The sequence below is a fragment of the Penaeus monodon genome, chromosome 42 (genome assembly GCF_015228065.2).
Source record: "Penaeus monodon isolate SGIC_2016 chromosome 42, NSTDA_Pmon_1, whole genome shotgun sequence".
Lineage (NCBI taxonomy): Eukaryota > Metazoa > Arthropoda > Malacostraca > Decapoda > Penaeidae > Penaeus > Penaeus monodon.
Window position 1 is genome coordinate 25412698 of NC_051427.1, and position 13734 is coordinate 25426431.

The 13734-nt window shown below is 32.9% G+C and overlaps 1 protein-coding gene across 1 annotated transcript; it reads right to left on the bottom strand.

Annotated features, from left to right (window-relative positions):
• Positions 1–7551: 7551 nt before the first annotated feature.
• LOC119599238 lies at positions 7552–10972 on the bottom strand. The gene is made up of 2 exons (XM_037948973.1): positions 10925–10972; positions 7552–8160 (listed from the first exon to the last, which is right to left on the bottom strand). Exons 1-2 carry the CDS (start codon positions 10934–10936, stop codon positions 7552–7554), a joined length of 621 nt encoding a protein of 206 aa, XP_037804901.1. The 5' UTR covers positions 10937–10972.
• Positions 10973–13734: the final 2762 nt, after the last annotated feature.

Below are 13734 nucleotides of genomic sequence, written 5' to 3' on the forward strand. Positions count from 1 at the left end.
TTTCTCAGAGTAATTCCTGTAAAATGCATAAATAAATACAATAAAGATGGTAACTAGGGTAAGTTTTAAACTCTCCTCCTAATATTACATAGCCATAGGTATAGATGTGTACATTTTTTCACATACATATATACATAATATTAACAGATTGTAAAAAATATATATACACATTTTTATGTGAACACACGTAAACATACATATATAAATATAAGTATATAATATATATATATATATATATATATATATATATATATATATATATATATATATAGAATATGTCATATATACATTTAAAATAGGTTTATGTATTATATGTATTTAATATTTTTATTATTTTAAAATATATTATATATATATATAAAAACCACGCTCACACCACAAATATACATTCTTATATACACATATCCGTGCTGGGGTGGGGTGTGTGTGTTGTGTTTTGTTTGTGTGTGGGGGCATTCGTATATTTATTTATTTACTATATTATTATATATATATAATATATATATTAAGCCACACCACACCTACGCACCAAATGCCAGCACGCACACATGCAGATACACTCACTAAATATATATATATATAACACACACAATAAGTTATTTATATGTGTGCCTGTGTGCATACACATATACACATGTGCATACGCACACACACATATACATATGTTTGTGTATGTATATATACATATTTATGTATGTGTATGTATATATTTTCTAATGTATGTTAACGATGACTAATGTTATCCATGAACAGTAGTCTCTTCCGATAATGTTATAACTGCGAGGGAAATTACAACAAAATTTAAAAGTTAACCTAGTAACTTTAGATCCCTTAATACAACCTTGGGTTAATTGTTTCTGCAGTTACATGTATTTATTTGTGTTCAAGGTGAAACCTGTATATTTTTTTTGTATGTAGTATCCTGTATTAATTTGTACTTTTTGAGATCAAAAATAAACATGTTGAACGGATTTCTTTTTATTATAAAGTGATCGAGCAATACTAATACAGACCTGAAAATTCGGTGCTTTCGTTAGGTTTAGAGAGATTTAACGTCTTGTTTACAGCTAAATAAGCGACAGGCATAACCTCACTACGAGCATTTTGCTACCTGCGTTCAATCCTTGAATTTTGGATGATAACACAGTCTTTTCTTGGCACAAGTGGGAATTTGAACAAATAAAACCCAACCCGCAGTCCACACCTGAATACTAATGGAAGACATTTAATCAACTAAATTTTTTTAATATTATATATAATTATTTTGTATTTTCCATCACAATTGAATATAATTTTTTACCATAAATATTGTTCAAATGTACTTTAAATTACATCAGAGCAAACAGACACCAGGTAACGTGTTTTTTCCATGGATATCATTATGATGTATCAAATTCTCATGAATATTGAATTTTCTTGATTTTAACTATTAGATAACATCTCTAATGTGAAACAGAAATTTTACAAATCTTATTTTTCCCCAATTTCATTATTGAACACTAACACTCTTTATCGGCTAAATCAACCAGTCCTTCTCATTCTTTGTAAATTCGGGGTTGGTAAAGAAGGAACATGTCTGTAATTCCTTCACGTATGAGGGATGGTTCTACTTCAGCTTCAGTACCCTCTTGTAGACATGACTGTAAGGTACAAATGGAACCATTAACAGAGGCCAGAAAATAAACCAGTGGAAGCCTCGGCCTCACTTCAAGGGGCCCCCAAACCTCTTGTAGAGCCCATGGTTGGTCTGGCCTCTTTAAAATGGATTTTGGCTGTAGATTCCATGAGAGGTCCCATGAGAAGCATCAACTTCAGCAGACCTCTTGTGGTACCCGTGAACGCTGAAAGGAAGGTAGACAAGTGAAGCTATAATAATAATTCCTATTATGATTACAGTATATATATATGATAAAGGTTACTATGTGTATGTGTTTACATATAAATATACATAATACGTACTTATATATATATACATATATATATATATATATATATATATATATATATATGTGTGTGTGTGTGTGTGTGTGTGTGTGTGTGTGTGTGTGTGTGTGTGTGTGTGTGTGTGTGTGTGTATGTGTGTGTATATGTATGTTTATGTTTGAGTTTGTGTGTGTGTGTGTGTATGTATGTGTGTATGATGTATGTATTATGTATATGCATATATGTATATATGAAGTATGTATGTTTGTATATGTATATATAGAGAGAGATATATAGATATATATGTATGTGCGTTGTATGTATATATGTAGTATATATATATGTGTATAATATAAGATAAATATGTATTATACATATATATACGCACATACATATGTGCGTATACATATATGTACTACATTTATTTATGTGTGTGCGGACATCTATGAAAATAGATTCACATACATATATACATGGTGATTCTCATTATTTTTTTTATACTTATTACCATTTACGTATTATCAGCTTGATTATATTAATTATCATTAATATTAGCAACACAATAATTGTCACTTCTCTTGTAATTATCTCTATTACATACATTATTTTTTAAGGAAAATAAATATGACTATCTAAGTAAAGTCAATATCCCTTATAATTCAAACTAGCCAGTGTCTCAATAACCGATATTTTCCAATTTGGCTGAGCCAAAAACCCAAGGAGTCCTCAGCCCTGGCCGATGAAGAGCCAAGGATACTAAAGATAGGAAAGGGGCTATACGACCTTAAGTTAAAGTTATGCAATATTCTTGATCACATCATCACTAATATAACTTTTATAATTATTGCTTTTGTTATGGCCCCTATTATTCACAACATTCTTATTTTATTATTGTTCTTATTATCACTATTCCTGTTATAATTTTATTGCCGTTATTACTCTTTGTTATAGTGCTAATGCTTTTGTTATTGTTATTATTGTTATTGTTATTGCCATTATCATTCTTATCATAGTTGTTACTACTGCCTTTATTCTTATCACTACTGTTATTACCATTGCTGTGATTAGTAACATTATCATTATTAATATTATCATTAATATTCTTATCATTATCATTGTAATCATTATCATTATAATGTTTATGGTTGTTATTAGTGGTATTTTATTATTATTATCATTATCATTATTATCATCATTATTGTTCTTGTTGATGTTATTACCAACATTATTAGTAGTTACTGTTAATGCTAATGTTTTTCTTATTATTACAATAATAATGATTATAGTTATTATAACTCATTATTGTCATTGTTGTTACTATTATCATTACTGCTATAATTGATTACTATTATTATTACTATCGCTGTTATTATTATTGTTGTTATTATTATTATAACACCCGTAATTATTGTTATCATCATCATCATCAATACCATTATTATAATCGTTATTATCATTATCATAACCATTATCATTTTATTGTTGTTATTGATATTACTACATTTGTATTTATTATGACAATTATTGTATTATAGTGTGTCATTTACTGATATCAGTATATTCATATATAGAACAGAAGATAACTAATGTGTCAGCTAATATTAACAGTTTCTCTTTACAAAATTGTCATTTGCATTAGTTTTTTACTTCTTTTTAAGAAAGTATAACTATTAGCTGGGTAATCTTATAGGAATTTCAGATACAGAAATCGATGACATTTTTACCTTTATTGAACACACAATGGCTCCATATCAGCTAAATCGTTCAGTCCTTCCCATGCTTAGTAGTATAGGGTTTGATAAAGAGAAACAGGTCTGTAGTGTACGGGAGCGTATGGGGTATATGGGTGTGCAGACCTCCTGTAGATATGATGGCCGTAGGGCAATACTGGACTATACACAGATGTTGAATAATAACCAGTGGAAGCCTCAGCTTCAGGGTCCGCGGACCTCTTGTAGAGCCCATGGTTGGAGTGGCCTCTGTAAGTAATGGGAGTGTGGCTGTAGATTCCATGAGAGATTCCATGAGAAGCATCAGCTTGGTACCCGTGAACGCTGTAAGGAGCGTAGACGGGTGCAACTGGGGTGTAAGTTGCGGAAGAGTAAGCAACAGAAGGCTCAGCATCAGCTTCAGGATCGGCAGACCTCTTATGGTAGCTACGAACGGAGTGTGTATGAGCTGCAGGAACGCTGAAATGCCTTAAATAACCATGGCGATAAGAGGGCTCAGCGTCCGCTTCAGGCTCTGCTGATCTCTTATAGATTTGGTGGGTATTGTATACTGTGTAAGATGGGACTGTATATCTAGAACGATAGCCATAGCTGGGCTCCGCCTCTCGCTTCTCAACTTCGGATGCGCAAACGGTAGCCGCCAAGAGCACAAATGCCTGAAAGTCATAATTTAGTTCGGTAAGATATTTAAAATAAGGAAAATATAGCTATAATGTAATATATATACATATACATGTATACATATATGTGTATGTACATACATATATGTACATACTTTTATACATAACTGTCATGTTAAAGCGAATCATTTTACTTCGTGAGGTGTGGACAGGAGTGTTTGAAACGTTTGAAAGATTTAAAGATTGCAGAATGAAAATTGAAATATTGAAGAATTGCTAAATCTATTTACCAAATACTTCATCTTGGGTAAAGCGACTTTGCTATGGCCACAACAGAGGTGTGTGTGTGTGAGTTACTGTTTGCGCACCAGTTTATATACTTGTCTATGACCTTGATGTGCATGGAGCACTCGCATCAGAGCATGAGAAATGGAGGTGACAGTTATTTTTCATAAGTGAAAAGAATTGCTAAACGTATAAATGGCGACGAGGCGGAATGTATTCACCTTTCGGATTTTTTCTCATGTCTTCTTTTCTTTTACACTTTCTTCATTCCACCTGTGTTACCGATATTGTAAATGATATGTGTGTGTATATGTATGTATATATATGTATGAATATGTAGGTATTATTATATATATGTATATTATATATGTATTATATACGTTCACATATTTACATGTATATATGAGTATGAATATATGTATGTATATGTATTTGTGTGTGTGTGTGTGGTGTGGATATGTACATACATATAATATATATGTGTATATATAGAGAGAGATCGAAATAGATACATATACAATATATGCGTGTGCGTTTGTGTTTGTGTGTGTATGTGTGTGCACTGATACCCATGATGATACTAAACATAAGACCTGTGGGTCTGTTTGGAATCATTTCATTCACAGGATATTTCGTGAACTTCCAGTATACCCGTTCAATTATTCGGATATGAAAAAGCCATTCTGTATTATGTGTATGAATGTGATGCTTTAAAGAAATATTTAGTATTGGTATCATTATTCTTACTAACTGTATCGTTATAGCAACTGTATAGTTTATTCATATTTAGATTCTATCACAATGAATATCCTTACAGAGAATCAAAGTACACATAACCAGTAGCTTCACTTTAATATAGTGTATTGAACCCAAAAATTAAATTGACTTTTTCCAAAGAGTAATCTGACAGCTGTTAAAGGTAAGGAACGCTTAGTTATCATAGCTAAAAGAGGAGAATTTTGGTTTTACTTCTGGTAAGTAGAGCAATACCAAGTAAATTAGACAAATAATTATGTATCTAGCTATATCTGATATCTCACGGTGCAATCTTATTGGCTAAACGTGCTGACATCATTTAGCTCCGCAGCATTTTTTGAGCCCAATAATTTGTGCGATATTATATGGCAAGATTATTTTAGTGCATTTTCTTTGAAAATGGTCCAGTAATAACTATGATAAAAAGCCCGAAAACGAAATCAAATAAAAAAAAAGAAAAGATATCTTCTCATGAACATTGCTAATTATACTTTAACCATTATAATTTTTTATGAAATTCACTGTTGTTACTTTCATTATTCTTATTACCATCTGGTTGTTTTTTATTAATATTTAACCACATTCCCCCTTATGTTACTGTCCTTTGCTAATTTCATCACGTTATTCCATAAGTTCGAAGAAACGTTATATCAGAGGGGGCTAAGTCTCAAGAACGAAACCGGGCAAAGTGCTATCCATGGATGATCATCTTATTTTTAAAATTTTATGATTTTATTTTTTTTTCCTTAATTCTAGCTATTAGGTTTTTCCCTTTTAATGGAAATAAAAATTACAAAATTTTATTTTCCCTTTTATTACTGAAACAACACTAAAACTCCATATCGGCTAATTCCCCTCCTTTTTTAATACGAATTGTAAAAAGGAACAGGTCGTAGTTTCACATGACGTATGGGGGTGGTGGTTTTGCCCAGCTTCACGATCTCTTTTAGAATGACTGTAAGGCACAAAGGGACCATAGATAGGGTAGAATAAAAACCATTGAAGCCTCTGTGTAGGGCCTGTAAATTCCTGAGAGGTTTTCCCTGAGAACTCACTTTTTTTTAGCAGACCTCTTGCGGGACTGTAAGGACCGTAAAAAGGGGGGCAGTTGGGGTGTAAAATTGTGGGAAAGGGAATAACAAAGGCTCAGCATCAGCTTCGGTCGGGAACCTCTTATGGTAACTACAAAAGGGGTGTGTAAAGGGTTTCGAACGCTGAAAGCCTTTTCATGCCAGGGGATAAAGGTCAGCGTCCCTTCAGGCTCGTAATCCTTGTAGATTCGGGTTCCCCTATCCGTGGAGGGTTTGGGGTTAGTATCACAAAGATAACCATAGCTGGGCTCCGCCTCTCCTTCTCAATTCGGAACCAACGACACTGCCCCCGGGTACAAATGCCTGAAAAAATTTTTTTCTGGTTTATATTTATGAAAATGATGATATAATTAATAAATAACGCGAATTATTCTTGTATAGGGGTTTGGGTTAAAACTAAGTGTGCTAGACACAAAATTTAAAACTGAAAGATATTATTTTGTGATGTGTGGACACGAGAAAATTGGGGAAAAATTGTTTACTTCCAGGGAAAAATTAAAAATTTCAAAATCTCTTACCAAAAACTTCATCTCTGACTAAGCAACTTTGTTGTGCCATAACAGAAGTGTGTGTGTGAGAATTGCTACTTGCACACGTTTATATACTTGTCTGTGACTTTTATTCATCATTCATTATTAATATTATCCTTATTGTTATTACCACTGTTATTGATATTGTTGAGATTGGTGTTATTATTATTATCATCTTTATTACTATCGCTGTTATTATTATTGTTGTTATTATTATTATTACACCTGTAATTATTTTTTATCATCATCATCAATACCATTATTATAATCGTTATTATCATTATTATAACCATTATCATTTTATTGTTGTTATTGATATTACTACATTTGTCTTTTTATGACAGTTATTGTATTAAAGTGTTATTTACTGATATCAGTATTTCCATTCATATATAGAACAGAAGACAACTAATGTGTCAGCTAATATTAACAGTTTCTCTTTACAAGATTGTGATGTGCATTAGTTTTTTACTTTTTTAAAAGAAAGTATAACTATTAGCTGGGTAATTTTATAGGAATTTCAGATACTGAAATTCCTATAAAATTGCTGACATTTTTATCTTTATTGAACACACCGATGCTCCATATCGGCTAAATCGTTCAGTCCTTCCCATGCTTAGTAGTATCGGGTTTGATAAAGAGAAACAGGTCTGTAGTGCACGGGAGCGTATGGAGTGGATGGGTGTGCAGACCTCCTGTAGATATGATGGCCGTAGGACACAACTGGACCATACACAGGTATTGAATAATAACCAGTGGAAGCCTCAGCTTCAGGGTCCGCGAACCTCTTGTAGAGGCCATGGTTGGAGTGGCCTCCGTAAGTAATGGGAGTGTGGCTGTAGATTTCATGAGAAGCATCAGCTTCAGCAGACCTCTTGTGGTACCCGTGAACGCTGTAAGGAGCGTAGACGGGTGCAACTGGGGTGTAAGTTGCGGAAGAGTAAGCAACAGAAGGCTCAGCATCAGCTTCAGGATCGGCAGACCTCTTATGGTAGCTACGAACGGAGTGTGTATAGCTTGCAGGAACGCTGAAATGCCTTACATAACCATGGCGATAAGAGGGCTCAGCGTCCGCTTCAGGCTCTGCAGATCTCTTATAGATTTGATGGGTATTGTATACTGTGTAAGATGGGATTGTGTATCTAGAACGATAGCCATAGCTGGGCTCCGCCTCTCGATTCTCAACTTCGGAAGCGCAAACGGTAGCCGCCAAGAGCACAAACGCCTGAAAGTCATAATTTAGTTCGGTTAGATATTTAAAATGAGGATATATAGCTATAATATAATATATATATACATATACATGTATACATATATGTGTGTATGTACATACATATATGTACATAATTATATACACAACTGTCACGTTAAAAGGAATCATTTTACTTCGTGGTGTGTGGACAGGAATGTTTGAAACGTTTGAAAGATTGCTGAATAAAGATTGAAATATTGAAGGATCGCTAAATCTATTTACCAAATACTTCATCTTGGGTAAAGCGACTTTGCTGTGGCCACAACAGAGGTGTGTGTGTGAGTTACTGTTTGCGCACCAGTTTATATACTTGTCTATGACCTTGATGTGCATGGAGCACACGTATCAGAGCATGAGAAATGGAGGTGACGGTTATTTTTCATAAGCGAAAAAGATTACTAACGAGTAAATGGCGACGAGGCGGAATGTATTCACCTTTCGGATTTTTTCTCATGTCTTCTTTTCTTTTACACATTTCTTCATTCCTTATTGATCTATAACCTGTGTTACCGATATTGTAAATGATATGTGTGTATATATGTATGTATTATATATATTATATATGTATGAATGTGTAGGTGTTGGTATATATATGTATATTATATATATATATATATATATATATATATATATATATATATATATATATATATATTATGTACGTTCACATATATACATGTACATATGAATATGAATATATGTTTGTGTATGTGTTGTACATTATAATATATATGTATATATAGAGAGAGATCGAAATAGATACATATTCAATATATGCGTGTGCGTTTGTGTTTGTGTGTGTATGTGTGTGCACTGATACCCATGATAATACTAAACATAAGAAATGTGGGTCTGTTTGTAATCATTTCATTCACAGGACATTTCGTGAACTTCCAGTATACTCGATCAATTATTCGGATATGAAAAAAGCCATTCTGTATTGTGTGTATGAATGTGATGCTATAAAGAAATATTGTTTAGTATTGATATCATTATTCTTACCAACTGTATCATTATAGCAACTGTATAGTTTATTCCTATTTAGATTCTATCACAATGAATATCCTTACAGAGAATCAAAGTACACATAACCAGGTAGCTTCACTTTAATATAGTGTATTGAACCCAAAAAGTAAATTGACTTTTTCCAAAGAGTAATCTGACAGCTGTTAAAGGTAAGGAACGCTTAGTTATCATAACTAAAAGAGGGGAATTTTGGTTTTACTTCTGGTAAGTAGAGCAATACCAAGTAAATTAGACAAATAATTATGTATCTAGCTATATCTGATATCTCACGGTGCAATCTTATTGGCTAAACGTGCTGACATCATTTAGCTCCGCAGCATTTTTTGAGCCCAATAGTTTGTGCGATATTATATGGCAAGATTATTTTAGTGCATTTTCTTTGAAAATGGTCCAGTAATAACTATTAAGAAAAGTCCGAAAACGAAATCAAATAAAAGATAGAAAAGATATCTTGCCAAGAACATTGCTAAATGAACTTTAACCATTATAAATTTTATGAAATTCACCGTTGTTACTTTCATCATTTTTATTATCATCTGGTTATTTATTATCAATATTAACCTCATTACTACCCTTAGTGTTACTGTCCGTTGCTAATTTCATCAGCGTTATTACCATAAGTTTCGAAGAGTAACGTTATATCAGGGTGAGCTAAATCTCATAGAACAGGAACCAGGCAAAGTGCTATCCATGGATGATCATATTACAATTATGATGAGTATTATTTTTCCATTAATTCTAGCTATTAGTTAACTATCTTTAATGGGAAATAAAAAAATACAAATTGTATTATTCCATTTTATTATTGAACACACACTAAAACTCCATATCGGCTAATATCTCTCCGTTTTAGTAGTACTGAGTTTGGTAAAGTGGAGCAGGTCTGTAGTGCACATGAGCGTATGGGGTGGATGGTTGTGCCTCAGCTTCAGCAGATCTCTTGTAGATATGACTGTAAGGCACAACGGGACCATAGATAGGTGTAGAATAATAACCAGTTGAAGCCTCTGCCTCAGCTTCAGGGTCCGCAGACCTCTTGTAGAGGCCATGGTTGGAGTGACCTCCGTAAATAATGGGAGTATGTCTGTAGATTCCATGAGAGGTTCCATGAGAAGCATCAGCTTCAGCAGACCTCTTTGGTACCCGTGAATGTGTAAGGAGCGTAGACGGGTGCAGTTGGTGTGTAAGATGCGGAAGAGTAAACAACAGAAGGCTCAGCATCAGCTTCAGGATCGGCAGACCTCTTATGGTAACTACGAACGGAGTGTGTATAGGTTGCAGGAACGCTGAAATGCCTTACATGACCGTGACGATAAGAGGGCTCAGCGTCCGCTTCAGGCTCGGCAGATCTCTTGTAGATTCGATGGTTCCCGTATCCTGTGGAGGTTGGGATTACGTATGCACGACGATAGCCATAGCTGGGCTCCGCCTCTCGCTTCTCAACTTCGGAAGCGCAAACGGCAGCTGCCAGGAGCACAAATGCCTGAAAATCATTTTATTCTGGTTACATATAATAATAATAATAATAATAATAATAATAAATAATAATATATTTAATAATAATGTCGAATGTATTTAATAAGGTAATGGTTAAAAAAAATAAATGTGCTAGACATCAAATTTAAGATTGAAAGAAACTATTTTGTGATGTGTGGAGACAAATACGCTTAAATTGCCAAGGTAAAATTGAAAGATTGCAAAATCTTCTTACCAAATACTTCATCTTTGACTAAGCAACTTTGTTGTGCCACAACAGAAGTCTGTGTGTGTGAGAATTACTGCTTGCGCACCAGTTTATATACTCGTCTGTGACCTTTATGTGGATGAGATAAGTGCCTTAGAGTCTAAAATCGAAAGCGCTGCTTATTTTCAGTAAGATTTTTTTTTTTTATTATTTCCCATTTTCTTTGTTTTATGCTATCAGACTGTATTCTCAGGAGTAGAATTTCCTGTAAAAATGCATAAAATAAATACATTAAAGATGGTAACTATGATAAAGTTGAAAAACTTATATACATAGAGATAACGATGTGTCCGTACACATATATACATGCATGTGCATATATATATAGACCCGCAACTCTCTCTCTATATATATATACATAGCCATAGGTATAGATGTGTACATGTTTTTCACATACATAAATACATAATATTACCCGATGTAAAAAATATATATACACATTTTTATGTGCACACACGTATACATACATATATAAATATAAGTATATATATATATAGATAGATATATATAGATGCATGTACATATATCCATTTAAATATGCATTTATGTATATATATGTATATATATATACACACGCTCACACACACAAATATACATTCATATATACACATATACGTGCGTGTGTGTGTGTGTGTGTGTGTGTGTGTGTGTGTGTGTGTGTGTGTGTGTGTGTGTGCATGTCTACTTATTTATGTATTGATATTGGTGTGCATCTTATATATATATATATATATATATATATATATATATATATATATATATATATATATATATATAAGCACACACACACCTACGCACGCATGCACGCACAAATGCAAGCACGCACACATGCAGATACACTCACTCATATATATATAAACACACACATATGAGTTATTTATGTGTGTCTGTGTGCATACACATATACACATGTGCATACGCACACACACATATACATATGTTTGTGTATGTATATATACATATTTATGTATGTGTATGTATATATTTTCTAATGTATGTTAACGATGACTAATGTTATCCATGATAACAGTAGTCATCTTCCGATAATGTTATAACTGCGAGGGTAATTACAACAAAATTTTAAAAGTATAACCATAGTTACTTATAGGTGCATTAATACAAACCTTAGGTTGAGTGTTTCTGCAGTTACATGTATTTATTTGTGTTCAAAGGTGTACCTGTATGTTTTTTGTCTATAGTATCCTAGTATTAATTTGTACTTTTTGAGATAAAAAATAAACATGTTGAACGGATTTCTTTTTGTTACAAAGTGATCCAGCAATACTAATACAGACCTGAAAATTCGGTGCTTTAGTTAGGTTTAGAGAGATTTAACCTCTTGTTTACAGCTAAATAAGCGACAGGCATAACCTCACTACGAGCAATTTTGCTAACCTGCGTTCAAATCCTTCGAATTGGATGATAACACCAGTCTTTTCTTGCACACAGTGGGTAATTTAGAAGCATAGTAAAACAGACAGCATGTCACACCTAGAATATTAATGGGAAGAAGTTGAATAAAATTAAATTATTTACTAATTATAATTATGCTTATATTTGTATTTTCATCACAATGAATATATTTACCAGTAATATTGTCAAATGTACTTTACTTTACATCAGAGCAGGACAGACACCAGTAACATGTTATCCATGGATGATCATTATGATGGTATCAAATTTCTCATGAATATTAACTCTCCATTGATTCTAACTATTAGATAAACATCTCTAATGTGAAACAGAAATTCACAAATCTTATTTTCCCATTTCATTATTGAACACTAACACTCTTTATCGGCTAAATCAACCAAGTCCTCTCATTCTTTGTAATATCGGGGTTGGTAAAGAGGAACATGTCTGTAGTTCCTTCGAGCGTATGAGGTGGATGGTTCTACTTCAGCTTCAGTAGCCCTCTTGTACACATGACTGTAAGCTACAACTGGACCATAAACAGAAGGCGCAGAATGATAACCAGTGGAAGCCTCGGCCTCAGCTTCAGGGTCCGCAAACCTCTTGTAGAGCCCATGGTTGGTCTGGCCTCTTTAAGTAATGGGAGTGTGGCTGTAGATTCCATGAGAGGTCCCATGAGAACCATCAGCTTCAGACATCTTGTGGTACCCGTGGACGCTGTAAGGAAGGTAGACAAGTGAAGCTACTATAATAATTCCTATTATGATTACAGTATATATATATATATATATATATATATATATATATATATATATATATATATATGATAAAGGTTACTATGTGTATGTGTTTACATATAGATATACATAATACGTACTTATATATATGTATATGTGTGTGTGTATATGTGTGTTTATGTTTGAGTTTGTGTGTTTGTGTATGTATGTGTGTATGATGTATGTATTATGTATATGCATATATGTATATATGAAGTATGTATGTTTGTGTGTATATAGATAGATAGATAGATAGATAGATAGATAGATAGATAGATAGATAGATAGATAGATAGATAGATAGATAGATAGATAGATATATAGATAGATAGATAGATAGAGAGAGAGATAGATAGATAGAGATATATAGATATATATGTATGTGCGTTGTATGTATATATGTAGTATATATATGTGTGTATAATATAACATAAATATGTATTATACATATATATACGCACATACATATATGTACTACAGTTATATATGTGTGTGTGGACATCTATGAAAATAGATTCACATACATATATACATGGTGATTCTCATTAACTTTTTTATACTTATTACCATTTACGTATTATCAGCTTG